This window comes from Perca fluviatilis, chromosome 18 (genome assembly GCF_010015445.1).
Source record: "Perca fluviatilis chromosome 18, GENO_Pfluv_1.0, whole genome shotgun sequence".
Lineage (NCBI taxonomy): Eukaryota > Metazoa > Chordata > Actinopteri > Perciformes > Percidae > Perca > Perca fluviatilis.
Window position 1 is genome coordinate 26,233,058 of NC_053129.1, and position 27,838 is coordinate 26,260,895.

Consider the following 27,838-nt stretch of genomic DNA (forward strand, 5'->3'; position numbering starts at 1 on the left):
CTGTCAAACTTTCAATCCACTATGTGTAGAATATTTACATGATTATAGCGTCTCTCAAATTATTTTGACAGTAGTGTAAGTATGTTTATTTAAAGTGTAAAATCACAAGTTTCTCAGTACACTGTACAAATTGTATTTACCTTGAGTTTAGCAAGGACTGTTGCAACATCTGAACCACTGAGAGTGAGGAGGGAGTCCTGAATCTTCTGGAGGGAGTTAAAGCATTCAGCCATCCTGGCAGTAATTTGTCCCTTAGCAGCCACCATCTGCCTGTTAACATCCTCAGCTTCAGAAACAAGCTCCTTTAGCTGCTCTATCTTCTTCCTCATCTGGGTCTCCACAACCTAGAAAACAATAAGTCAATAATGAGATCTGTTGTAACACCATCTGATCAATCGTATCTGTTAGCATCATTTCAGCCTGAAACAACCACACCCTAAACACACTAAAACGAAAGCTACATGTTGTACCTGCAGCTCCAGAGGGGGCTCTGTGCTTTGAAGATGCGCCTGAATCTCAGTGACTCTTCGGTGGAAACGCTCCATATTCTCCTCTTGGTTCGCAATCTCATTCTGGACACAGTTAGAGGGAGACGATGATTGTTTAACGCAACTGTAGAAATCTAGAGAACACTTAACCTCGCATTTTAGCCCAGACAAGTCCAAACCTGTGTATTACCGAATGAAACAGGGAGACAGTTTTACCTCCAAGGCCCTGATATTGTCCTCCGTCTGAAAGGATGGAGACTGAGCAAATACTGCGAGTTTATTGGCCGCCCAGCTCTCCACCTCTGTTCCCAGCTGGAGGACCCCATCCCACAAAGTCAGGCCAATGCGTAGGTTTTCAAGGTGGGAATCTGTTCTTTCTGATATCTGCAAGAATTTGAGGAGAGGTACTTTTGATGTAGCAAATCCTGCTTGAATAAGAGTAGGTAAAATGCTGAAGAAATACACTCTTAATACAATAATCCACAAGACAACCTGAAAGATATTAGCTATAACATATTTTGTACATGACTTTGTACATGTACATACCATTTTCAAAAACACTTGCAAACATAATGAAAAAAGATTAACATTAAAAAGGCAAAGTGATTATTCAAAAACTAAAATATTCTGTGAGAAAAAGACACTTGTTGTAGTGTAAAATTGTAAAAAAACAAACACAACCAGATCTTTTGATAAATTGAAATATAAAATACCATAGTCAAGGAAACAATAAAAGCAAGTATTGTAAAAAAAAAAATGGCGAGTTGAAACTTGTGTGAAAGTGACTGAACTCACATCCAGCCAGCGGTCCATAATAGCATCTGCTTCATCCTCAAATGGAATGATGGTGCATTCTGGGATCTGGCGTAGATGAGTGTGAAGCTGCCTGCAGACAATACGGACCTCCTCTATGCCGTCTCCGAGACCAGTCAGCTCTGCTTTTATTTCTTGGACCTGAGAAACCACACACACACACACACACACACACACACACACACACACACACACACACACACACACACACACACACACACACACACAGACACACACACACACACAGACACACACAACACACAGACACACACACACAACATATGAAACACACTCAACAAAACTGTAACTATCATAATGAATGATTTACCAGGGACACTTATTTGGTTCACCAACAACTCAAACTTACAAAACAGAAGTCTTCCTTAATGGACCTGAATGAAACAGTGTGGTATACCTTAGTGTGCAGTCTCTGCAGGTTGTCTTTCCCCATGTAGGAGGCTTGTTCACTGATGGTGCTTTCTGCCCTCTGCAGTGTCCCACTCAGCTCCCCACGGATGCTCTGAAACCTCTTCAGCAGCTCTGTTAAGGCATAGCACCGCTCCAGCCTGCAATGTATGTGATCCATAACACAACACACACATTCACCAAACTCAGCAAAGCGCTGTATAATTTGGCATAGCAGTACATCAGAAATGACTGAAACTGCTCCCTTTACCGTTCAGTTACAGCTTTTGTGGCCTCCTCCCAGACACCCTCCACCTCTCTGGTTTGACTCACATCAGGTATTCCTGACTGTGAAGATGCAGCTTGTATGTGCTGCAGCTCAGCCAGGCGGCCAGCAAGGCGACTTTCCAGCTCTGTCAGTGCACGTGTCCTGCAGGAGATGAAACGATCGTTAGTGTAGAGTCACCCGTGGACAGAGGGAAACAGAAGAGAGGTGTGAATGGAGGGTACTGACATTCTACACCATTTGTTATAAGTTATTATTGTTTTATCATACCAATCAGGCAATTATTGCACAATAAAATAATGTATTATACAATTAGAGTATTTCGATTTTGATGTGGTGCAGCAATACAAAAAAAAACATGGCATCTTTAAGCATCATATAGCTCTAAGGAACTGTTGCAATAAGCAGATACAGAAATGTATTTATTGTATGTATGAAATGTAATGAATAGAAAATATAGTTTTTTTACTTTAAAGCTGCGTAGGGGAAGAATTTAATGATTCATATTGTTAATATGATGGACTGAACTCTAACAAACACCAAGAAGTATTTGTTAATGGCCCCAGATCAGTGTTGTACCTGTGTTGCAGAGCAGGCAGGGTGGGCTCCTGTAACCTCAGCTGCTCAGCTGCTTCCCTTATCTCCTTCAGAGAGCATAACAAGACAACTCTCCTCTGGACCAAACTCTCCTTCTCTTCTCCCTCTTTCTTAACCTGGCTGCTTCTTCCTCTTCTCTGGTCCTTGGCTTTTACGACATCCCCTTCAGACTTCCATGTTTGAGCCTTGTGCTCCTCTTCCCTTTGTGTCTTTGTATCATTATCTCCTTCCAGCCTACTCCTTTTGGCCTTCAACCCTGCCTCCTCTTCCGTCCTACTTGGAGTGGGATGCTCCTGCTCCTGTGCTCCCCTCTCCTGTGTTGAATCATCCCCAGTCTTTGTCTGATGTATCTCCATAGGATTCAACTCCTGGATTTGCTCCCTTCCTACTGGAAATAACTCATGTTTTCTGCCCTTCTTCCTGGCTCTCGTCACCTCTTTCTCGACATCCACAGCCTGCTGGGACAATGATGTCACCACATCCTGGCATGTCACTGTTGCACCATCCATAGTCAGAGTCATCCCCGCTGCCTTTAAAGTGCTGTCAACACTATCTGATTGCTCTGCAGCAGTCTGCAACCTCTGTTGTATTGCTGCCTGCCAAGACTGTCTCTCCTGCTCCCAGTCTGCCTCATTCTGCTGTCTGCTGGGGTCCTGGTTGGCCAGCAGGGTTGTGATCTCGGCCTTGACTTCCCTCACTATGGCCAGGAAGTGCTGCAGAGCATGGGCAGCAGGCTGAACCTTCTCCAGCCGCTGTCTGAGCTGCTCAAGATGATGGACACCGTTGTGGAGAGCCTGGCAGAGGGATGAAGGGGATGCGGCATGGGGCCCTTGTCTTTCCTCTTCTGCTCCTATTTCTGATAGCTTTCTCATTTCAGACCGCAGTCTATCATCCACCTCCTGCGTAACACAAGAGGGATGAATAATAATGTTTGCATATTTTACTCTCAAAATTGAAGTGTTAGTTGTTTGAAAAAATAGATGTACAGTACCTTTAAATCAGAGACCAGTCTTGGATCAGCCAAGGTAAAGGAGGAGATGTCCACAGACTCTCTGATGATCCGCTCCAGTTTTTCTGTGATCAGTGCCATCTGATCATCTGCAGACTCCATTAGGACAGCAGCTTTCTCTAGAGATGTCATCCTGACAACAGCAAAAAGTAAACAATATATTTTTATTATGTATAGTACTAAAATATGGTTACTGGTTACTCCATCTGCTGATGAAGATCATATAATTGAAAGCTCCAGAACAACTACTATATGTACCTTGAAGTGAGATACTGTTCTTGTTTCCAAGGTCAATAATAAATGTTAAAACTCAACCTGAGTCAACGTGGACGAGAAGTGCTTAAAGTGCGCAAACAAAATGCAAATTTCCATGAAAACTGGGCGAAAAGATGATGTGATATTATGTCTTCAGAGATTAGTCAATACTTTTAATTGATCTAAAAGGTTCACTGTGTGTGCACGGTGTTTTGTTATCACTATTCTTTAAATCGGAGCAGAGGCGGAGTGGTAACCGGGAGAGTCGGGACTTTTCCCGGTGGACCGGTAGTGTTTCGAGGCTGCAAGGGCCGGTCTGATCGGCCACTGCCCGCTGGTCAAACTGTGCAGCCTCTGCTCAACCTGTACGGCATGCTGCAGCAGCCTCTTATCCCATTACCATCCAGTACATTAACAACTATATAGTAAATATCTGTTAACAATATGTCTAAAACTGTCACAGGCAAATGAGACTGCTGATCCAAATGACTTCCTTAAAGCCAAAGAAATAATACATTTCAATTTTGGATTACGTTCTTCTGCACTAATCTGTCAGTGCTAACTTTAGCTCACATGCTGACAGTTCTTCAATCAACAGAATAATAAGAACTGAGATAATAACCCATACCTTTCCAGTACTTCCTTTTCAGGGGAGTGCTCTTCCTGCGGTGGGGCGGCTGTCTCTGGGATGACGGTCCACTCTGCCTCCTGTTTGGTCTCCACAGTGTCGCCCCTGACAACCGCCTAGGAGATGAGAGCGTGGCATAGTAACAGTCCAGTGAAGAAAAGAAAAGAGCAGCAAGCCTATCCAATTACTGAGGATTAGTACAGCTGGTGCTGTGTCTTATACAGGTCAGCCACACCCAGTGACACTGCAGAGTTTTTTTCGGACCAGGAAGACTTAGGGAAAAGCCACTTTAAATGCAATGTGTAAAGTAAATCAGATTAATTTAGGGTAATTAACATATGCAACATACACAGTCTAATATAATTAGCTTTATACCACAAGCCACATCATGGCATTTTACATTGGGTCACCATTTCGCTGGAGTGGTTGCAGCAAAAACCTGTCTTATATTAACTTCAAAAGGAAAAAAAATTTTTAAAAAAAAAAAAAAAAAAAAAAAAAAAAAAAAAAAAATTTTTTTTTTTTTTTTTGTGGGTTTTGGGGACAAAAAAAAAAAAAAAGGGAAAAGTAGCAAAATCACAACGTCCTGATTAGCTTAAACTATGATGTACTGTTGAGTTCAGACACTAGTGGACAAACCACAAACTATAAAATACAATACAAAACTTGAATGCAATGTTTACATGAAGGAAGTGGCAATTAAAACTGAAACGTGGAATCTAAACATCTTCTAAATCACAGTGAGTGTGTGCTACAGCCAAAGAAAAGTGGACTGAAACCCTCTCGATCCTGACCACACACTACAAAGAAACTATTTGGGTTAATTTTACTTCACATTGCATGATGTGTGGGTTGAAAAAAAAAAGTAAGTTCTTCAAATGCAAATAGATGTTTCCAGGAGCTCACAAAGTAATAAAATACCTAGTGGAGCTGAGGAAAAATCAAGAAGAACAATAAGGAAATCTATATAAAAGCACCTATGGGCTCTCTTCCTACCTGTATATGAGTTTGGGTTTGCTGGTTGCTCTCTGTGATGTGCAGCAGGCGAGCTTTCTGCGGCTGCTCTTTGACTCGAAGTGAGGGCTTCAGTTTTCCCCCCGGGCCACAGCCTTTACGTTGTGTGGGGTCATCTCCACTCTGTGTTGGGACCTCCCGAGCACGCACTTGGAGGACATCGCCACAAGGCTGCACTGACACAGCACCACACACAGGTGAGAGGTCTTGTTGTGGGCTATCCACGCTTTGTTTCTGTGGGAGGATGTCGGCCGACGCGCCAGTCGCTCTCAGCGGGGTGGTTCCCCGGAGCTGCCGTCCCCTGCTGAGTTAAAAAAAGGTTTATCAGGGGGAGGTCGGGGCCAGTCAGTTCGAACCACTCAGTCCTACAGGAATCTCTTTAAGATTAACAGACTTGAAGAATTACAGAGTGACAATTGTTAATAAATAAACTATCTGCTTCAAATAAAAATGTGACGTTGTTACATGTGTCACATTTTAGTTACCTACCAACAAGTAGCTTTCGCATAGCCAAAACACAATTTAAATTTGAAGCTTCCTTTCTGAAAAATTATTTTTCATCTTGAATTGGGATTACATTTGAAATGAGCTGATATTGATGTACCAACTACTGTACTTACATCATTAAGAGTGGACTTTATGAGAGCTAATTCGAGGCCCTGTTTGGTGACAATCAAGCACTTAAACTTAACTTGAGGTACCACTTGACGTGACAGAGGCGACTTTACCCATGATCTTCTCGAGTGAAGAAAGGTTTGTAAAATGATTTTAAAACCATTGCATCATCAACACACATATCCGTCATGTCGGTTTTTTAGGGTGTGTAAAGTTAATCTTTTGACTCGCTGGAGTTGCGGTACATTGTGTATCCTGACCTATTTTCTCTTGTGCTATAGTTTTTGGAACCTGACTCCAGCTGCCACTTCACTCCTGCCATCCACCATTTCCCACTTGCTATTACTGGACCTCACTACAGCCTGAACACGCACACCTAGATATATGGACACTAATGCTCGGGAACCCCTGGACCTGTACCCCTCTAAAAGCCTGGACTTGTTTGCCCTTCTGAAAACCTGGACAATTAAGTACTGTAATCAATTTGTTTAACTATCCCTCTGACTTTGTCTCTGTCTGCAATTTGGGTTCGCGCCAGTGTCACACGTAACACATTGACAAATTTGGGTGCTTTTCATGGTATTTTTCTCAAAAACACAGACGTTCAATACATTTCCTTGCTTATCAGAGCCCTGGATACACTTGAGAGTCGGTCATCATAACACAAAAACCAAATGAGACCGTACCTGTAATACATGTAAGAGATGCAGATCTTATAAATGCGGTCATGTCTAATATATTACACCTCATGATGTATCTACTTAGCATTATCTTACAAGTCAGATGGGAGCACTGTGTCCCTGGATTCCTGTTCTTCATCGGACTCCCTCAGTTGGTCTGTTGGTTGGCGGGAGGATTTCCCTGGTGTGAGTGTTTCACACAGCTCTTGCAGTGATTCGACGTCAACAGATGCAGTTCCGTCCATGACAACCTGGGAGTAAATGTGAACGTAACTCAAGTATCTTTTTGATCTTTTGCCCGAATCCTACAGTTTGCCAAACAGTAGGATTTAGAGTTATGACGAATACCTGTCGCTGCGGCAAAGAGTCATGGTCAGTCTGGTCAGTGGCTTCGTGCAGAGCGTTAGTTTGCGTTTCACATTGCACAACATAAAATGACCGCTTTCCCTCTCTGATCATAGACCACAAGATAGGAACAAAGGCCGCCATTTCACTGCGTACATCCTGAGTGTGACACAAACAAAATGTAAGTGGTGCCAGGTTAATCACGGTGTATCATAGTCGTTAAGGGAACCAGTAAACTACTGAACTAATTGGGCTCTTCAGTTATGAATACGTTGCTAGAGTGTTAGAGGTAATAACCCAAAAAGTAAGATATTGTAAGTAAAACAGTTCGATGAAACCTATCTGGAATGGATATTATTTATTATTTCATTATTTTACAGAAATAGTTTGACATTTTGCAAAGTTACGCTTATTCGCTTTCTTGCTGAGAGTTAGATGAGAGGATTAATACCACTCTCTTTTCTGAGTGGGTGTAACAGTCTTCTGTGTACAGTCCCTGTCATACCTCCCACTGCTTTCTGACTGAGTCAGAGAGGAGCATCAAGTCCTGGAGTTGGGGCCCAGTGCAAAAGGTCCCCAAACACTCCACAGCACCCAGGAACTCATCGAGGACGGCAGGCTGCAGAATCTTTAAAGCCCTCTGCACACAAAGACATAAAGCTGGACAAACATGCGCAAACAAAACAGGCAGCTGTGCAAAGCAGAACACCACAGACCTTTTAAAGATCGTGTCCTAATTCTGAGATTTCATTTGGAGTTTCCAAAGGCCTGGATGTTGTAGCGGGAAACGTATGTGCTCTGGTTTAAGCATTCGATAAGCATCACGTGGGTAGAAAGCTGGTTTTACAGTCCCTTTCAAATGTCTTTCACTAGCGGGTGCAAAAGTGGATTTTTGGCAGATGATGACTAAAATCTGAGTTAAAACTCTATCTAGAATTCAAACTCTTTCCTTTCAGATGTTTGATTAAAGTTCAAATAAATAAAAAAACTTGAAAAGTAAATCACTATTCATACATTTACTTTTGTTGATATTTTTGTTGGAAGACTTTTAAAAAGATGGATAAAGAATAAATGAATTCAGAGATAATAAAAAAGGGTTAGTGATGTCCTTCATCATGTAACGTTTGAAACTGTACCTGTTTCCTCTTGGCTTGTGACTCTGAAATCGCTTTGCCACCAAATAACTTGATGGCCTGCTGGATGCGTCCTTGCAGATGAAACCTGGCCTTCTCCAGTCTGCTCCTCGCCATTGAATGGGCTTTTGAATGAACTTCAATGCGGACCATAACCGGTGGCTGTGGAGATGTTTTAACACTCTCTGGGACTGGACTTGTTACGTGTTTAGACAGAACTGGACTTTCTGGACACTTTGGTCCAACAGGAGTTTGGGTCAAAGCAGGTAGAAGTTGGTCATTTTGACTCCGACTTAAAGCTTGAGCGTGGGATATGGAAAATGACTGAGGCTGGATCATGGGCTCAGATTCTGCTTCTTTTACAGTTTGAGCAAGAGGAGCGTGAATATAAGGTACCGGTCGCCTCAACGGCTGAGGCAGCATTTGGATTTTAACATGTGGTATAACAATGGCTGGTTCATCCTGTGTGTTCGCGTGCTGGGTTTTAGGCCGACCCTGGAGATCTCTTGTCCTTCGTCGAGGCATCTGAGGTGGAATCTGAGGTGATGCCTGGTTCGGGTCCTGGCTTTGCAGCATAACATTCCCAATCGGGTCTACATGTTTGGTTCTGGCCACAACAAATAAGCCTGCCTCTGGCTGTCTCTGTGTCTGATGGGCTGTTTCAACATGTCGCAGAAACCCAAGGGAACTAAACATTCCAAGAATCTCCTAAAAAAAAAGAAATGAAACAAATACAAATCGCATAGTTTTATAAGAACTGTTGAAGAACTGAAAAAGGTTACCATACACTGATTTTACTCACCTGGCAGTGGGAGACCGCGTCTGAGGTCCTGTCCTGCATAGCAGAGGTACTGAGGTTCTGCAGAGGAGAGGTTTTCTGTACTCGTGTCACAAGGGCCGGCAGATCCTGTCCCTCAGTTACAACCTGATTCTCCAGCTGCAACCCTCGAGTGATCAGCACCTAGAGAGGGTTATATAGTCTACACTGTGTTATCTGTACTGTATTGTTTAATTCTAAGGACCTAAATCTAAGTTTACGGAGACAGCGATGGTTTATATTTGCCCAAAAGTCACACCAAAGGCACGCTTCAGTGGAATTCGGGAATGCCCCCGTTTTATAATTTCCTCTGGCCCATTAAAAAAAAAGGTTTACATGCATATCTGGTAACATAGTCAACTGAAAATTCATGGAAGAAAGGTGTCGCACTACGATAGTACCCACACAATTTACAAATAATCACTGGGAAACACGGTGTGAGGACAAAAGAGAGTGAAAAAAACATGAGAATCATAATTATTATTATTACAAATCTGGGGACTGTTTCACCAAATTTGCAACACCATTGACACCATTTGCTCAAGCCAATTTTGTTTCACTAATCAAACAAACACTATACCTAAAACAATATTAAGATCAATTAATAGCCATGTAAGAGACCTATAGGACTCTGAAATGTATCCGCAATTGCACAATTGCACTGACTTTGGCTGTAGGCTCCAATGCAGAGCGCCCTCTGTGCTTTTTCTCCTTCAGGTGCTGGTAACAGTCCAGAGCCTCTGTGCTCCAGTGGTCCAGCTCAGCCAGACGGCCCTCCAGCCTGGACACAGCCCGCTGCAGCTCTCCACAGTTCCGCTCTGCTTCAGCAAGCCTCTGTCACACAGATACAAACAGTTAGCACTGAACCCTATCCTTAGCTTGTCATACTGCAACACAGGAGAGCAGCTCTATGTACACGGGATAACAAGTCAATAACAAATCTTCTCAAACATCAACATCTCAAATGTTGTAATTGTAACAATCCCTACAACTGCAGTGTTTCCTTTTTCTAGTCTTATTAAAAAAAAGGATGTGTGTTCACTGAAGCTTTAAAGGTCCCATGACATGGTGCTCTTTGGATGCTTTTATAGAAACCTTAGTAGTCCCCTAATACTGTATCTGAAGTCTCTTTCCCGAAATTCAGCCTTGATACAGAATTACAGCCACTAGAGCCAGTCCCACAATGAGCTTTCCTTAGGATGTGCCATTTCTGTGTCTGTAGCTATTTAGGAGGAGAGAGGGAGGGGGGGGATGTGGAGAGTGGGGGTGTGGCCTTGACCAACTGCCACTTTGCTTGTTTGAAAGCCATGATCTCTTTTTCTCATGGGTGGGCCAAATTCTCTGTTCCATGTTAAAAAACCTCATAAAGTGAAATTTTCATGCCATGGGACCTTTAATGAAGCTTCAGAATGGGTTATTTTAAAAACTAGAAGAAGGAATGAGGACTGTTGAAATGCATCACGGTAAGTCCGAGAGCTTTTGCAGCAGAGTACCTGTGGGAGAGTTTGCTGCAGGTCCTCTGTTTGGCTTGTTTGAAAGTCCGGCGATGGACCGAGAGAGGAAAGGTCCACCTCGGCCATCTTTTTACTCAGTAGCTGATAAAAAGTACAAGAAGTAAAAGAGAGACTACGTTAGGCATGCAAACATTGTAAAAACAGTTGCTATATTTTGCAGCTGATTATTATTTGCTCATCCGTTTATTCATTTGGAACTTAGCCAACCTGTAGTTTTTGCCTGTAAGCCTTCAGTGGGACTGAGGCCACCTCCAGTGGCTGCTTCAGTAGCCAGCTGGCCTCCTGGGTCAGCGAATGCACCGTTTGAAGACACAGAGGACCAACACTAGGCTCCGACGACACTTCCTAAGAAAGACATGCTTCGTGACTAGCAACCTTTGATTTAGTATTTATTGATGTCTGTATGTCCTGTTATCGCTATGTCTAAAGTTACCTTTTATGTCACATTCTAAATAAAATAATAGGGCTTGATCTTAACAGTTAGAGATTCATTTAGTAAATTAAGAACATGTGAAATCTTTTTGTATTCATGTAATCTTATCTGTACAGTCATGTTAAGTTCGTGCAGCTGCGGAAACAACAGTGAGAACTTGCATACTTACAAACATTGTCCTCTTCATGCATTCGGCCCACTGCATGTTGACCTTGCTGAGTTGCTCGGCCAGAGCGAGGCTGGTTGAAGATTCTGCCACTTCAATGAGCAAGTTCCCCGCCTCGTTTAACTTAGCCTGACATGATGTCCACTCACTCATGTCCTGCCGTAACCAAACCAAAAGAAGAAGAAAAAAAAAAATATGAATTAGACAATGCAGCTTTCAAACACTGGACTTCATACTGCAGTGAGAGTCATAAAGGAATCTAGAGTAATAAGTAATCCATTGACAGAATTCCAGATAAGAGGTTACCTCAGTCTCCACGGCAAGAGACGGAGCGTGCAAATGTATCTTCTGTGCCAGCCATGTCTGTAGAGAAGTTAGGCACTGGCTGTAAGTCTCCCACGCAGAAAACACTCTCTCCATCGTCCCTCTCACAGCCGCCACAGCCTGTGCGAGCAGTTCAGCTTCGCTTTCTGCTTCCTTCACCTGACGTGTAACAAGATGGGAATCTTCACCTGGGGAGAGAAGAATGTTTGGAGGTCAAGTCTCGCCTCTTAAAAATAAGAATCTATTACGACAATGATTAAGCTTGGATTTTATGCTTACAGACCTCTTAAGAAAGACACACATACCTAGCGCTGCCTTGCTGGTGTAAGCATTCGCTTTCTCCTTCAGGGTTTGAAGAGCATCCATCAGAATTAAAAGCAGGCCTTGGCGCTCCACTGTTTCCTAGACAACAATCCAACAGAAGCGATTATGTCTGCTGTTTTCAGTTGACTCACTAGATTTAAAAAAAAAATGCTGACTTTTTTTTAACTAAATGCTGACCACATAATATCTTTTTTTCTGAATTCTTCCTAAGTTCATTTTTTGCTCTTTCAGATACGTACATGCCAGTCCTGCAGAAGCAGAAGCACTGCCTCTTGGGAACTGTAGGGAGCTTTCCAGGTCTGAACCTTAGCGTTGATGCGGCCGAGGAGATCCAGTACAGTGTGACGGGATTCCTGGTGTTCCAACTTGATCCCTTGATATTTGGCTGTGACTCGGATATTGGTTAAGCTGTTTTCAAAATAAAGGTGTTAATGCATTATTTCATCATTTTATTGGAACCAAACTGCAGATCATTTTAACACAAGGGACTAAAAGAATTCTGTCTTTAAACATCCATGTGGGAATATTGATTTTGATCAAACTCAGTGGTTAAGGAAGTTAAATAATTATATCACGCACCGTCTTTTTATCTCATCAAACTTTTCAAGGGGCACTACTACGTTCCCGGAGTCATCCACGTTGTGGTAGGTATCAAGGATATTGACGTGGTGGCTCATCTCCTTAAATAAAGTCTGCAAAAACAGCAAACGAGATTATTAGAAGTTTCATGATAACTCTCAAAATATTGTTATGTTGTCTGTTTATGTATACGGTCTGCTCCGTTCTTGGTCCAGAGTTGTTTCAGGGTTTCAAAGCACTAGAAAACATTTAGATTTTCGAGAACAGGAGAGGAAATTTTGTTTTGCAGCTTCAAAATCAAAAACAACCTTTTGCGTGTCTTGTTGAGCTCTCGCTTCTTTGGCAGCATGTGCGTGATCTTTCACTCCTCCTCCCTCTTCTGTTAGCGCTGCCTCCGCACGCTGCAGCCACGCGACGACTGAGTCCAGAGGAGGAGGAAGGCTCGAGTCCAGGTCTGCTTTACATCTCTGCAGCTGGGGATTGACACACACACATACACACAAAACCTCGTCATTGTAACGTAGTTTAATGTACGCTCTGTACGCATTTCTCATTGCTCTGGAGAGAGAGACAAAGGAAGTGAATCCGCAGAAGCCATTTTCCAGACTGAAAGCAAACCTGGGAGAAAACGCTCTTCGCGTTATTCCTCACCTCCGTTTCCAGACAATCCCACGCTGTCCTGAGAGCGCGCTGCTCTTGGCTCAGCTCAGGGCAGCGTCTTATGGAAGCAAGGAGGGTCATCACTGGTCTCCTTTGCTCAGTGAAGGAGCCAGCGCAGTTCTGAAACACCTGATGAACCAAACACAGAAACAATTTCTCTTCACTGTACGATACAAAAAATACACACCAGTGAATGTTTGTTTTTTTCTTCCTTTGAGCTCTTGTGCTTTGTGCTTACATGGTACTTTTCTGCAAAGCTTGATTTCTCTGTAGCCGTCCGTGCCTCTGACAGTTCCTCGTAGGCTTGCTGCAGCCAGCAAGTCACCTCTAGCGCTCGCTCACTTGGAGAGACCTACGTTTTCAAAATGTAAACTGTCAGGACCAACACTTTGTTTTTAACCAAAGGTATAAAAAAAATCAATTTAGAGCTACACAATCAGTGGACAAATGTAAGAGGTTTGTGCTATAATCATTCAGACCTATGAGATAACCTTAACTATGTTTCAGCAATATGACAACCAACATTTTTGCTTGCTTGAGCTGCTGCCCCCAGTTTTTGAGATTTTGACCCCTAGAAACAGCTACGGAAAAACATTTTTCAAATTTAAAAAAGTCTTTTGCAGGTATAGCCATGCATCTTATTAACAGCTGAATTGTTTGTCAATTAAATTTGCATTATTATTGCAAACTACAGAGTGAGAGGAAGACAAATATCGAGTGAAGGAGGATATCTTTGCCTGGTGCATTAGCTACCTGACGTAACGGTGAGACAGCAATTGCTGGAGTGAAGTGAGCGGGCAAGTTCACAGGTGAGAGAGAAAAGGGCTGCACCAGAGGAAACAGCTACACCACCGCCGCCAGAGGAGAACAGAGAAAATGAATACGTTTCATGCAGGAGATTGTTGGTTCAAGTTCTAAACAGGGAAGGGAAGCAGCATGAAACAGTAGCACTATTACTCTGCAGTTACTCAAGTTTAAAGGTCCAGTGTGTAGGAATTTCTCCCATCTAGCGTTGAGATCATATATCGCAATCAACTCTCTCGCACCACGCAGTTCAAAGTACGTATTACAGCTACGGTAGCCTTCACGCTTCAAAAAGCCAGTCTCTTGCTCTTTCCAATATCCTTTTTTCTTTTTCTGGGTGAAGAAGACTCCTGTTCCTGAAATTTGGATTTTGAATACGTGTGGTCTTCCATGTTTCCTTCTTCAAACTTGCCGGGGCCGGGAAGCTACGATACCCGTTAGCAGCATTAGCAGCACCTGGGAGTTTATCATGTGACAGCGAAAACATGAAAGGGGGAGCAGTATGTCCTTTACCGGCTAACGTATTTCAAGATGGCGCATGAATATGGACCGTCTACCCAAGTTCATGCAAATGTAAAATTTCAAGCCAAAAGGAATACTTGGAATTGATGGGGTTGGTAAATATTCATGAAAAAGGACGAGTTTGTGAACGGGCAACACAGATATTGATAATGAACAACTAAACACGTTACACACTGGACCTTTAAGAGAAAAGATGGAGACTTGACTGAAAGCAATGCTATGCGTTCTGCAGTAAAGTCTTTTAGAAGGTGTGAAAGTCAATGTGACACTGCGACTCCGAAGAGTGGTTTGATTGTCTACCTGCAGATGGTCATCAGGTGCCGGCATGTCGTTGGAGTACTGAAGAAACTGGGCCACATAAGTCATAATGGACTTCTCATCAGGGTCTCTAACATCCACATCTGAGGAGCAGGTAAATACACAGAAAAGGCTTTATTGTGGTTCAGTGTGGCAGCAACTCAATTGTCATTTTCAGTTTTAGGTGTGTCCAATGTAATATATTAGAAAATAATGAAAAATTAAACCACAGCTTTTTCTCAGTGCTTTCCTAAGAGCATTAATTCGTCAATTTGCTTATTCACAAGCATTATTGCACCTTCTCGAGCTCCTACATACAAAAAACAAGGTAACACAGCTATGTCTGCAGTAAAATGGCTAAACAAAGTTATATTCAGTGAAAATGCCCTGTTATACCTACCATAGCCAAAGGATTTTATTTAAAAAATCAAGAATCCTAGTTAACACTTTTTTCTGATTTGTTATGCTATTTGTTATTTGGAAAGAGTTTGAAACACTATTTAAATTGAGCCTCACCCTGGGGATCCAGCAGGCGGGGGATGTGCAGCTCCCTCTCGGCCAGGTGAAACGCCTCCTCCAGATTCTCCTGGTTGCTTCTGGACTGGACCAGTGAGAGATCCGCCAGCTGTGGTCTGAGAGAGCACAGGATGGCCAAGAAGGCCTCTCCACTTCTCCAGCTCGACTTAAAGTTCTTTACACTGACGGAGCAACCAACCCTAGAGCGAGAAAGATGGAGAAAAAGAAAAAGTGACACTGAAGATGAAGACCAGCAGAATGTATGAAAAACCAAAGAGGGTCTGAGCTAGTCCGTCGTTTAGAAAGAGCAAAACTTCAGTCATTGCTTTTGACTGTAACACTCACGCCAATGAGCAATTCAGTTTATCAGAAAGTTTTGCATGTCTTTGAACTGAGGGATGACAGAGGACGATTAATTCATGCAAACGCAGGGAAAACATGCAAACCCTCCAAAGGAAGGTGTAGGACTGGCTGGCATTCCTCCTGTAAGGAGGCAGCATGATGCCTATTACAATTTCCAGGTTGCCAGTGTTGAATAATTTTCTTTTTCTTTTAAAGATTATTTACTGTTCATTTCAGCCTTGAATTAATAGGAAAGTTGTAGATAGGAAAGGGCGGAGAGAGAGGAGGAAACCTGCAGCAAAGGGCCGAAGGACGGAGTCGAACCCTGGGCCATTGCGGCAAAGATTGAGCCTCAGTACATGGGGCGCACGCTCCACAAGGTGAGCTACCACGGCGCCCCAAAAAACGTTTTTTTTTTTTTTTTATTAAATAAATTACACACCTGTGTCATGCCTTTGTTTCAAGCATTCACATATATGGTGGATAACTTACTTTTGGCATTGGTCCCTGACCCACATGAGCAGGGCCTTCTTGGCTGATATTCGGAAGCGTTTGTGGAGAGGCGACGTCCGACCTGCAGGGACTGGACTAGCTGGAAGTGGGCTGCCAGACCAGGAGTCCAGGCTGGCCAGAGAGTCGAGCGAGGAATGACAAGAACTGTAGGAGAGAGTGCTGGCCAGCTCCTCAATCTAACAGAGCCAGTGAAACAAAACATTGGCTATCAAATTATCAGTATCTTTAAAATGGTTCCTACATATTTGAAACCAGTGCCGTTCCCAAATATTTTATTTGAGGTAAAAAATTATAGTGACAAGATGCTGCGGCTTCTGTTTCTTATTTTTCTTCTGTTTCTCTTATTTTTCACAATAGCAGTAACGGATTAAGAATGTTTTGGCACGAGTTTACCATTGACACTCACATGACAGTGGAGGATGATGGTCCATATGAGTCCGAGGATGATGGAGGGCCGTCCATCTATGATATCTGGGATGTTTATATTCACCATTTTGATCTACACCAACCGACCACAACAAATGTTAATAAAAACACGCTGCAGATTCAGATGCCTTGTTGTTTTTGTGGAAACTTACAGATTTTTTCCTGAGAAAGTTCAGTGCTGTCTCAATGTTGGCCCTCTGCTGGAAAACCCCTCGGCCCCTTTGTCTTTTCTGTGGAGACAAATCACAACATCAAATTTATTGTAATAACATTTTTTTTTTTTACCTCACCAATAGTCTACTGATTAAATATATAACTCTGGGGGGGGATTTGGAATCTTTTTAACTCACTAATATCAGAAGAACATTGTAGTAACTCACCATAGGTTGGCCACTCATCGCCTCCAACAGGTCAAGCAGCTGTGACCCATCTCTGAAGTCAGAGAAGAGGTCTGACACAAATGAGGGCGGGCATCTCTGCAACAACGCACAAAATGAAGTTTTAATAATACAGAAAAAGGACTAGGTGAGTTCAGGTGAACACTACTCTAATGCTGTAGGATGTGGCTAAAAGCATCTAAACTGTGCTACATAATTCTAGCCATGAAGCACCCACCATACACAAATTTTCAATTGTGCTGTGTTCAATGACAGCATCAAGATCAAAGTAGCATTGCACCACATTCATTCGGGGCCTTGTAAAATTGCAAATGCAGTGTTGTGCCTGAACGCGTTCATATTTTGGGCGAACGTGAACTGAACGTACTGTATTACTGCCTGAGGAACGTTACTGTGAACTCCTTCATTCTGGTGTCTGTGAATGGCACGCTGTCTCGGGTTAACCTTGTTCAATAGGGTGCCAGATTTCTATAGAGCCTTCCAGGCGAAAACCCAGCTAAAACACACCGTAAACAGGCCTTAATATGTAGCGGAAAAAACACACAATCTGGCAAACTTTGCCCGCCGGCTTCAAAAAGAAAATCCACACTTCATTCACATCCACAACAAACCTGAAACGGCACATTGAACTGAAGCATTATGGAAAAAAAAGAACTATGAACTAGTTCAAAATTTTGAAGTATGAACTATGAACTGAATTAGTTCATTTGAAAATGTTTGACCTGAACTAGTTCATGTAGAAAGTGAACTTTCCCAACACTGGGCAAATGAGACAGCTGTGTATAAATAATCCCTGGTCATACTTGGTGAGAAATGTGTTGCATTATTTTATACAAAACAGGAAGTTGTTCAGGATTTTCCTGATGTTGTGTTAAAAAGTAAAAGGCTGATGGAAAGAAAAGGTTTCCTTTAGTGCAACAGGAAGCAAAGTGTTTTTTGGGAAATGTGATCCACTTTGTGGCAAACACAGTACTATGTATCAACATTTATTTTTGCAGTGACGTGATTTTTTTTTAAATGCTACAATATAGCTCCTTTACAAAAGGTCAGAGCCTACAAATTGTCCTTCATCAAAAAAAATGCAGCCATGAAACTGCAGTGCAGGGATCTTCAACAGGGGGTCGGGGACCCCTAGGGGGTCCTCAGAGTCAATGCAGGGGGGCCTCCAAATGAATCTTAATTTTTGTAGTCTTAAGTCTTAAAATTAATCTAACATATCATTAGCAAATATAAATCCCCACTATTGATATGGTTACTGGCCTATAGGTAAGGTAGTCACTAAGGTCGTCATCCACAGATACAGCTTTCATAAATCATGCCAACAATGTTTAGGGTATTTTAATAGCTTAATATTCTATGCAAAAAAAATTATGTATAAAGGTTTTAGGCCGCCCTACGTTTTATTTTAGACCCAGTGTTATATGCAACTTCATTTTATACAATATATGTAGTAGGGGGTTCCTGCTCTGTCTTTCTTTCAGTTAAAGGGTCCTTGGCTTAAAAAAAGGTTGAAGACCCCTGCTGCAGTGGATTCATTCAAATGTTTCTGGGTCAAAGCTTTAGGCCAAGTCATAACAGCAAACCTTGTCCTCTAGACACAAAGGAAGTATCTCCTGTTGGGGGTTGTTGGTGGTTGGTGTAACAGATGGCAGGTTATGAACCAGTGATTTTTAGAGCGCAGTCATATGGACATGAGGTTATGAAGAGTTGGCTGGATTCAAATTACGTGCTGTTCTGCTTCACTCAACCACTATTTATACTCCAGCCGAGTGTCACAAGCAGCTCAAGGTCTCTTTACACCAAGCTCCACGGTGAGCTTCTTCACTGCACCTCACTGTCTCAACAATGAGTCAGCATGTCTACAGCTTGCTTTGTATCATTTACAGCCCTACCGCAGCATGATGTCATGTAGAGTTCTCCAAAATATTTTTTTTTTCAACATTTTCTTTTCCAAATAGAGCATATTGGCAAGAAGGTAAACTATGAGCATAATACATGCACACTTGTGAACATGTTTTGCTTGTGACATTTTCCAAATAAAAGGGAGGTTTTGGAAAAAATGGAACACAAAATATCTCAAACCTTCACTGAAGCTTAAGTGAAAATAAAAGGCTTTAAAGGTTTATTTAAACTATTAAGAAAAATAAAGGCGTGCAATACATGCAAAGCATATACACCTCCAACCTTGTGTAGCATTTTCTCATCAATTACTTTCTGCATCACTACTCCAGCCTCTCTCTAATAAACTCACTAATATACTCCAACTGCCATAAAGGTAATCTCCAAAAGATGTATCCTATTTGACAACTGAATGTAAACCTGTGTGTGGGGGTGTCTTTGATTAAGCACCAGATCTTTATTTAATAAAAATCAGCTCTTCGACATTACCTACAGTAGAAATACTGCTTCAATACCTTTTCAAATGCAACAAAAGTTCCTATTAATGTATGTTATAAGCATCTATCATCACACATAAACATGATTTCTCAACATACCTTGGCAAGTTGAGCATTTATCCAGTTGGTGAACGTTCTTTTCTGAATCTGTTCGTGCTCCACTGTTGAGGAAACAGAAAAAACAAATTGTCGTCTATGCACATTCAGAAAAAGATGTATTTAAATGATCTCTGGCATCAATACAGTTATGCTGAGTATTGGATACTAAAATCCTCTTTCTCAGATGATCTTTGATTGCTGTAGTGTGCTGTAAATTATGATTTCTTTAAGGGTTTTGGAAGCTTGTGTTTGCTGGCAGTAGCAAAAAGGAAATCAATTAGTAAATTAAATTGCACCCCTTGTTTGTTTCAGTCCCCTTAACATGGCAGTTTATGTGTCACTTCTTATTTTGGTTCACACTGGGCAAAGTGACATGCATGCAATCATGTTTTGCAAACAGCCAACAAGTCCATCAGACTGAATTATACAAAAGCTCCACTCATTCATAATTAAAGCATTTCATCTAAAATGCTTGTTTTTTCTAATTCTGTAAATCATATTATTTATACTCCAGCTGGACTTAAAACACCAACTAATGCAAAGAAATGCAAAAAAAAAACACACACAAGTTCATTACAGTATATTCCTCAAAAGCAACCTGACTTTCTCTGTCCTGATATCAAATCAATAATAATCCAGAAATGTCACAAGACCAATGGGAACACTGATCTCAGCAACAGTTCGGTCATAAGATACTCACCAACATCAGAGGACTGAAGGACTTTTCGACCCTCCATGCTTAGGACTAATAGTCAATAAATCCATTTATAATGAGTGAAGATTCTGCTTTAACCAACGTATAACTGCCTTCTCAAACACTGGATGACCCAGAGTGGCAGGCTTCCTCTTTAAGCTGAAGTAACCGGCTACCGGCCTGGATCTGGCTACAAGACGGGATGGCTTCCAAGACAGTGACAGACATAGATACTGAGGCTGACACACACAGCAAATATACATAGAGACACACACACAGCGATGATGAACTCCCAGACAGACATATGCACACACACACAGTGAGGGGATTTTGGGCATACATCGTTCTTGAGAAGTTCTAGACCAGATCCTGAGCTTCTGTTGCCAAAACATTAGTCTCGATTTGCCAGACCATTCTCCACACGCTGCGGAGCAGGGTTCTGGCTAGTCCACACAGCATTCCGGGATGGGAGAAAAACGTGCTCTGGTTTATTGGCATTTATTTGGCATGGGCGGCGCTAAGTTCCGCACGGAGCCGCTGCAAAATAGCCTCGGGAAGGAACTTGTTTTTGTGGAATGTGTACGTTCAAAAGTTGTTTTAGTCGTGCGAGAGAAAACTCAGATTGGACAGATAGTCTAGCTAGCTGTCTGGATTTACCCTGCAGAGATCTGAGGAGCAGTTAACCATAGTCCTCACAAATCCACCGGAGTTTAAAATTCCAACACAAAGAAAGCGGAAGGAAACGGACATCGGTGAAAAGACACACATCTGGCAGAATTTCTTGCAGCACCAGAGCAATCCCGGAAGTGGAACGTCGAGGATATAGACTACCAAAACATGAACCTTTTACTATATGTAACACTATGAACACAGAAAGCTTAAAGACATACACAAGTAGTTAGGGAAATTGCCTGTTTGCTCACATTTAGCTTGAGAAGTATATTGACAGGGTAAGTGGAGTCAATTTCTTGTGATTTCCATCACAGGAAATAATTGGTGTCAATTATCGACTCAAAGTACTTTAACTATTATAAATAAAATTGTCTCTGTTCCTGCAGACTGAACATGGCTATGGTTACAAACAAGCTGTTGAGTCTATTTTAGACTCAGTCTGCAGTAAATAAAGAAACCTGATGTTTTGTCTGAGGCAATCAGAAAAGCACACAGTCACTTTCAGATTTATGAACTCACACTTACAGACATCAGGTTTGGCTATGAATCATAATAAGTGAGTGTGCTCTTTGTTTAAGAGCATGCCAAGGCAGGCAACTCCTGAACAACTTAATCACTCCACTCCACCCAGTTCACCTGACATGCCCAGTACAAAAAACAGTATTCCTTGATTCATAGTACAAACCTTACTTTCAAAAAATGTGTAAGTACGTTACTGATTATGGACACTGATGAAACTGCAGCTGTTTTTAAAAGCACACTATTTTACAGCATAACATAATGACAAATTTCTGCACGTCTTGATGATAACACTGTGTGAAAGTGAGGCAGCTTTTTGTTTTTGTTTTTTTCTACCACTTTTTCAATTTATAGTACATATTATATGTCACATCAGAGTGACACAAGACACATTAAAACAGTATCTCTACAACACATTTCAAAGTTTGGTCACCACTGTGATTCCCCACTGCAGCACATGACATCACAACATGTATAAAAGCACAGGAATAGACCGACCTTGGAGGAGCATGTGCACGTTGTCAATGTCCAATGGAATGCCTCCATCGTCTTCCTCTGCTCCACCTGAAGCCATGTAGCCTCCAACCACCGCACAAAATCAACCTCAGAAAGGACCAGGAAACATGGATTAGTAAAACATCAACTCAAGAGAAATCAACGATGCCAAAAAAGTGCAGTGTCATAGTTTCTTCCAAAACATTTGAGTTAGCCGCCACTGCGTGATTAGTCATGTTAAGGACACGCCCATCCACACCCTTACATTACCACACACACACACAACAACACACACACAGATACAAGCACACACATGCAAACACTCAGACAAAGAGCTCAAAGAGGAGGAAGAACTGTGCCGTATGGAAAGAGCCAGTAGGCTACCACACTGCCATAACGTAGATATACAAAAAATAAATGTCATGGTCACGAATCTTTAACATACCTATAGCAGGGCTGTAGTCACTGAAGACAGCTAGTGCATACTGTATTACAATGAAGAACCCAGTAGAGTGTGTACCATGTCCAATAAATGTCCTCAGCTGTGTCCTTTCATATTGGCACAACTCTGCGATGGTTCACTGTGTTGAGTCCCTTCAAATAGGACTTGCGCTTTGGTGCTCATAAATGAAACAAGGTGCCTCTTGCCTATTTGAGTGTGAGGACAAACAAGGGTGGAAAGTCCCGCCCACGCTCACAGCAGGCCCAAATCCCTCCTGCAGGATCTCGTACAAAGTTAGTATCCCTTTGCTAAAGAGTAATCATATGCTCACAAATCCCAGAGTTGATTAGTTTGGTTTTCAGCTTTGTTTGCACAGGCAGGTCCTCGTTACTGACATTTCAGGAAACACAAACAAGTGTCCCTACTTATAGCGTACTTTCCTTTTATTTTCTTGTGAGCTAGTGCAATAATGTAACAGTTGAGAAACAAGGACACTGGGAAAGACCTTTAGTTTGATGCGTTAATGTGAAACTGTTTCAGGTTCCTTTTAGGGGTCGTGCCAAGTCATGACTCTGCAATATACGGTATTTAATAAAAATTCACTTCTGCTTTCAATTTCTCAGTCTGTTTCATATTGAGTTATAGCAATCTTTTAAGAAATGCCCATTCACTTGAAGAGACTCAGGTTGCACCAACAGTAGAGCATGTTCCACAATGTCATATTTACCCTTGAGAGCAGTGCCAGTGTTTTATTTGTTGTTTCACTATGGTGAGCAGACAGAGCTGGTGGACAGTCTGTGTGCCACGTAGCAGCTGCACCCTACACCTCAAATTCACACTCTTATGGCAGTGGCACAGGCACCAAAAAGCAGAACTGAATGGAACTGGACTGGACTGAATTGTCCCTCTGGAAAGTCTAAAACTGTGTAACATAACATCAAGTTTTCTTTCATTTTAAAAGGTTATTGTAGTGTATGTCCACTGTGTTTAGATGTAGAAAGCATAATTAAAGGAAACTTGTCTCAGGTTGAATTGCACGAACAACTATGTGTCATCAAACTCTTAGTACCTCTGACATGTCAATTTTGCATGTCCCTATTTTAAATCATAAAGGCTCAAGTGTGCCACCACAGTAATTATAACAGTTTTCTGTAGTTAGGACAATATCAGATTTTTTTTTTAATAACATATTGTTGGCTTTGCTCAGTAATCGGGGTATAATATGTAATATGGGTGGCTTGGAGGGTCTGAGTGTGGACTGGTAGCTGGAGAGGTGCCAGTTCACCTCCCGGGTATGCCGAGGTGCCCTAGAGCAAGGCAACGAACCGCCTGTCCGTGGGAAGCACCCTGGCTCTGAGTGACATCTCTCCATTTAATGAATATGTATAGGTCCTGTTTGCATGTGTGTGTGTATGTCCGGCCTATGTGTGTGTGATGTGTGTTTTAATAACAGAGGGAAACAATTAAATTCCTCCTCTGGGATTAATAAAGTATGGCTTCTTCTTTGTCAATTACTATTAAAAGGAATCTTGGGAATGACCAAAATGAGCTTCAAACCCATGATTCTTCTTCTTATCATTACACTTTTCACAGAAGTATGATTAAAATCATGTTTCCATTGTCAGATAGGTATTGTAATTTTAGTGATATACAGGTTATATGACTTTCAATCAGAGACCTATAAATTAAGTTTTAACTATAATTCATGAATTTTAGCTGGTCATAACATTATAACATAACATTATTACACTATCTTATTGTTGTATTACATATATTTAATCAATGAATCTGATTTTGTGAGCTAATCCCCAGATTTCAGATTTAATCAATAATTCATTATATATTGTGAACTTTTGTATATTCCCTAATTAATATTTGTGCACACCCTGCTCAAACCCGTACAGCCTTCTTTTCCTTTCTAAAACAGTTATTATGGTACATATTTGAAAAGTGATGTGTTATGTGATGATATGTAGCCTTGACATGTTTATTCCCTTTTCATAGGTTTATTGTAAGCACCAAACACGCCCAGGCAAATTCTATGCAAGTGAAAACTTACTTTGGCAATAAATCTCATTCTGATTTAAACCAAAATAAGTCAAGGGAGAAATGTTTACTGGTCAAGTCCTCAAGGTGGAGCCAAGAGATAGCTGGATAGGTGTCAAATGCGTTAATCGTGTACCTCCATTTGGTGGCGCTACATACCAAAACATGAATGAAACACTACACAGTGGAGAGTAGAAGAAGAAGAAGAAGCAGATTCCCCACACGACTTTGACGTTTAGCAGCAGCGTCTGTCCTGACCTTCTCACTGCAGCGTGACAAACTCGAAGGTAAGAGAAAGGTTTACGCTTATTTAGTAAAGTTGCTTCATTCATAACAGAAAACCAGTAGTTGGCTCACGTCAGCAATTTAAAATGAAGCTATCATCTCTACTTAACTGTGGTTGTGTGTGCTACTTTTGCAGGTGTACTCAGCTAGCTAACGTTAGCCTCCTGCTAAGGCTTGTCATAGTTCTGCTTCTACAGCAGAGAAGATGCTAGCCATTCATTGATTAAAGTAGCTAAGCTAGTCAATTTTAAATGAACGCAATATGAACCCGTAATGTCTCTATGGCTTGTAAACATCTTCCTTGGTTTAACCGACGTGTATACATTTAACGCTAACGCTCGGCTGACTTGATTAACGTTAGAGATTCGAGGTTGTAAGGTTAACATTAGCCAAATACGTTACGTTATCTTCTGTAAAGATAAGTTATTACACATGTCAATGGAAAACCCCGATGTCTCTTAACACTCTAACAGTAAAGAAAAGAGAAATGGTGCCTCCTCTTTTGATCAGTATTTCCTAGTTGGCCAAAGTCATTAGCTAGCTAGGCCTGACACAGCTGAGGGTTACGGTAGCATTCAAGGCAAGGGAACTTTATTTATATAGCACATTTCAAAGTGCTTTACATAAAACATGTAAGAGCAATTAAAACATGCATTAAAGAGAATAGAAAAATAAAAACCAGTTCAAGGAACCAAGTTAACGTTATGTTGATTGACAACATTGTCTGAATGAAGGAACCAGTTTCTGAAACTTAGCTTCTATCGACATTAGTGCAGACTAACTTATTAAACTATGCATATTTAAGTATAGACTTTTAGGAATACATATCCAAACTTAGTTCTACCAGGTACAACCAGTGTTGTCGTTCTCAATCTTTTTTTTTTTTTTAGCCAAGGACACCTTTCAAGATGGAGAATATACTGGGGACCCCCTCTTCTATGTCCCTTGAAACAATTTGAAGTAGCCTATTTTTTTTACACTTCTATAGTCTTAGTTATGTGAAAGAACAACACAAGAGAAATGTATTAAAAATATATTTAACATGTATTAAACATACAGTATTTGCAGATTCTAAGAGTTATAGATTTGTTAAATTAGAACAAATCTATGAACTATTATAGATTACAAATTTAAATATTTGTTTCACTATGAAGCTGTTTGGAAGAAAAAAAAATCTATTTAAATGAATGAATTTGTAAACTTTTCACGTAACTCCCTGGCAGGGTGCCACGGACCCCACTTTGAGAATCACAAGTGTAGAGATGAGCATGACACTGTGGCTAGGTTTGGCTTTTGTTCCAGTCATACCTGCACTGAATTAAACTGTTTGCTATTTGAAGGTGTGTTATATTGACCGAGTACATGAGCACTGTTTTGAGACTATGCTGTTGCTTTCTCCCACAGATGGCTGGACGCGTGTTTGCAAGTTGGTGGGGCAAGATGAGCCCTTACTACACTAAGGCATACCAGGAGATGTGGGTGGGCCTTGGCATCATGACATACCTGTACTACAAAGTTTCCTATGGAGGTGAGTTCAAGAATGAATGATTTGTACAGCATGTTGAAAATGCAGCTGCACTCCTTTTATGCAAACTGAATGTGGAGTAATGTAGCTGGTCTTGTTTTACAGAATATGACATCTGCTTTCAAATTTGGCAGCATTGTAGTCGACATAAATTTAGTGGTTGAAAAAATTGAAAAGCAATCATTCTTTGTACTTTCATGTACATACTACAAGCAGAGTTGGATGAATCTGTAAAAATCACCAATAACTATAGCCCAACAAAAGCAACTGTATTCAGTGTCCATTCAACAAATTTAACTTAAGAATGCTGAATTTGGAAAAAGGTGTGAAATAGGGCTGGACGATATGGAGAAAATCAGATATCACGATATTCTTGTCCTAATATCTCAATGTCGATATTGTGGCGATATTATAGGGTTGACAATTGGTGCTTATAAAAAAATATCTTCACAATGAGATTTAAGATAAACTTCAGTAATGTGGATATAATGACTAAGTGGGTAAAGGTAAAAATAATAGAAGAGCTAGAACAGTCTGGTAACACAGAAAATGACATCACTTTAACACAGCCTTTAAAACCAGGAAAAGACAACACTTAAGCCATTTACGATATCTAGTCTCATATCACGATATCAATATAATATCGATATATTGCCCAGCCCTAGTGTGAAATGAATTTGGCTTGCATAGTGCTGAATACATGTAAGCAGCTGTAGTTACTTAGATATATTTTAAGTGCATGGTGTCTCAGGGGTTTGGGTTAATGTGACTAGTGTAACGTGTGTTTCTTTCTATTCTAGGCAAGAAGGCTGTGAAGGACAGTAAGTAGCCAAACATTTTCTTTATCATATTAAATAAATACGGTTGGGCAATGAGTATTTATTTTAATATATATATATATATATATATATATATATATATATATATATATATATATATATATATATATATATATATATATATATATATATATATATGCTGTGAGACAACATTTTTCTACCATCAGATTTTGCTCATTGGTAGCTATCCCTAGTGACCTCTGATCTTTGGGTGTTTTGGCCATTGTCGGCAATCAATGAGCAGAACCGATATATGCAATTTTGAGTTTTTTCATTAATAAACTATTTAGTTCACTGTATTACAGTAGCTAAATATACCCTTCTACCCAGGTATGCTATCTGTAAGCACAATATTAGAATTTACCTTAGATTTGAATGTGTTGAGGGAACAAACATTATTAGCAGTAACACCACCCTTGTGTACTCATTTGATAAAATAAAGGTGTGTTCATTTTAAACACGAGTGGTTCGGTAAGCATCAGTCATTACCCTCTAAATCCTGGGATCCTGCAATCAATGTTTGTTTTTTGTGGAGAAACGTTGCAGCAGTGAACATTCCGTATACTGCAGGAAATAAAGGCTAGAAAATCATGTGTCAAATGTGCAACTGCAAAGGTTTTCCTCTAGATGTCACTGATGGATGGCTAAGCCAGTCAGTACAGCTGATATTTTGGTGCTGGAAGAAATTCACTATAGTCCCATTATTCCCATGCTTGGTTGGACAGGGTATATTTGATGGATTTGTCATTAAACGTGACATATTTTTTGTGCTCTTCTCTTTCTACAGAGCCTGCCCATTGAGTTTTCCACCATGCCCACCACCCCTCCACCTGCTGTGAAATAAGGCCCAATCGTTAGTCCAGAAGTCCAGCTTCATATTTGAATTTTTGTTAATATGGAATAAAGTTGCTATCCAAAACTTT

General features: G+C 41.0%; 2 protein-coding genes and 1 long non-coding RNA gene across 3 annotated transcripts in view; 2 read left to right on the forward strand and 1 right to left on the reverse strand.

The window, feature by feature from the left end:
- LOC120547278 (nesprin-2) overlaps positions 1-22,389 on the reverse strand; it is a 96,201-nt gene extending 73,812 nt beyond the window's left edge. The window contains exons 1-36 of the mRNA XM_039782809.1: positions 22,224-22,389; positions 21,782-21,886; positions 19,399-19,460; positions 16,886-16,981; positions 16,658-16,735; positions 16,486-16,578; positions 16,059-16,255; positions 15,225-15,424; positions 14,712-14,812; positions 13,839-13,928; positions 13,324-13,437; positions 13,077-13,214; positions 12,734-12,898; positions 12,426-12,538; positions 12,086-12,254; positions 11,828-11,924; positions 11,505-11,710; positions 11,202-11,354; positions 10,807-10,944; positions 10,579-10,680; positions 9,752-9,919; positions 9,071-9,229; positions 8,272-8,976; positions 7,641-7,775; positions 7,139-7,294; positions 6,887-7,041; positions 5,478-5,796; positions 4,482-4,597; positions 3,581-3,731; positions 2,572-3,488; positions 1,978-2,136; positions 1,717-1,867; positions 1,284-1,442; positions 705-872; positions 471-572; positions 141-344 (exon numbers count right to left, since the gene is read on the reverse strand). Coding sequence (XP_039638743.1) covers positions 141-344; positions 471-572; positions 705-872; positions 1,284-1,442; positions 1,717-1,867; positions 1,978-2,136; positions 2,572-3,488; positions 3,581-3,731; positions 4,482-4,597; positions 5,478-5,796; positions 6,887-7,041; positions 7,139-7,294; positions 7,641-7,775; positions 8,272-8,976; positions 9,071-9,229; positions 9,752-9,919; positions 10,579-10,680; positions 10,807-10,944; positions 11,202-11,354; positions 11,505-11,710; positions 11,828-11,924; positions 12,086-12,254; positions 12,426-12,538; positions 12,734-12,898; positions 13,077-13,214; positions 13,324-13,437; positions 13,839-13,928; positions 14,712-14,812; positions 15,225-15,424; positions 16,059-16,255; positions 16,486-16,578; positions 16,658-16,735; positions 16,886-16,981; positions 19,399-19,460; positions 21,782-21,857 — 6,312 coding nt within the window. The 5' untranslated portion in view covers positions 21,858-21,886; positions 22,224-22,389. The remainder of the gene's footprint in view (positions 1-140; positions 345-470; positions 573-704; positions 873-1,283; positions 1,443-1,716; positions 1,868-1,977; positions 2,137-2,571; positions 3,489-3,580; positions 3,732-4,481; positions 4,598-5,477; positions 5,797-6,886; positions 7,042-7,138; positions 7,295-7,640; positions 7,776-8,271; positions 8,977-9,070; positions 9,230-9,751; positions 9,920-10,578; positions 10,681-10,806; positions 10,945-11,201; positions 11,355-11,504; positions 11,711-11,827; positions 11,925-12,085; positions 12,255-12,425; positions 12,539-12,733; positions 12,899-13,076; positions 13,215-13,323; positions 13,438-13,838; positions 13,929-14,711; positions 14,813-15,224; positions 15,425-16,058; positions 16,256-16,485; positions 16,579-16,657; positions 16,736-16,885; positions 16,982-19,398; positions 19,461-21,781; positions 21,887-22,223) is intronic.
- Positions 14,721-16,628, forward strand: LOC120547280. Its single transcript, XR_005637043.1, has 2 exons — positions 14,721-14,823; positions 16,437-16,628. It is a non-coding gene; the product is annotated as an uncharacterized LOC120547280 (long non-coding RNA).
- A 2,028-nt stretch (positions 22,390-24,417) lies between the features above and the next one.
- On the forward strand, positions 24,418-27,838 carry atp5mj (ATP synthase membrane subunit j). The gene is made up of 4 exons (XM_039780906.1): positions 24,418-24,553; positions 25,956-26,079; positions 26,877-26,897; positions 27,703-27,838. The coding sequence occupies exons 2-4, from the start codon at positions 25,956-25,958 to the stop codon at positions 27,714-27,716; spliced, it is 159 nt and encodes a 52-aa protein (XP_039636840.1). The 5' UTR covers positions 24,418-24,553; the 3' UTR covers positions 27,717-27,838.

Bases quoted from the DNA above. Each gene is read 5' to 3' on its own strand.
- atp5mj (XM_039780906.1), top strand. From the start codon at position 25,956: ATGGCTGGACGCGTGTTTGCAAGTTGGTGGGGCAAGATGAGCCCTTAC. The intron at 26,080-26,876 runs GTGAGTTCAAGA...TTTCTATTCTAG, and splicing joins CTACAAAGTTTCCTATGGAG to GCAAGAAGGCTGTGAAGGAC.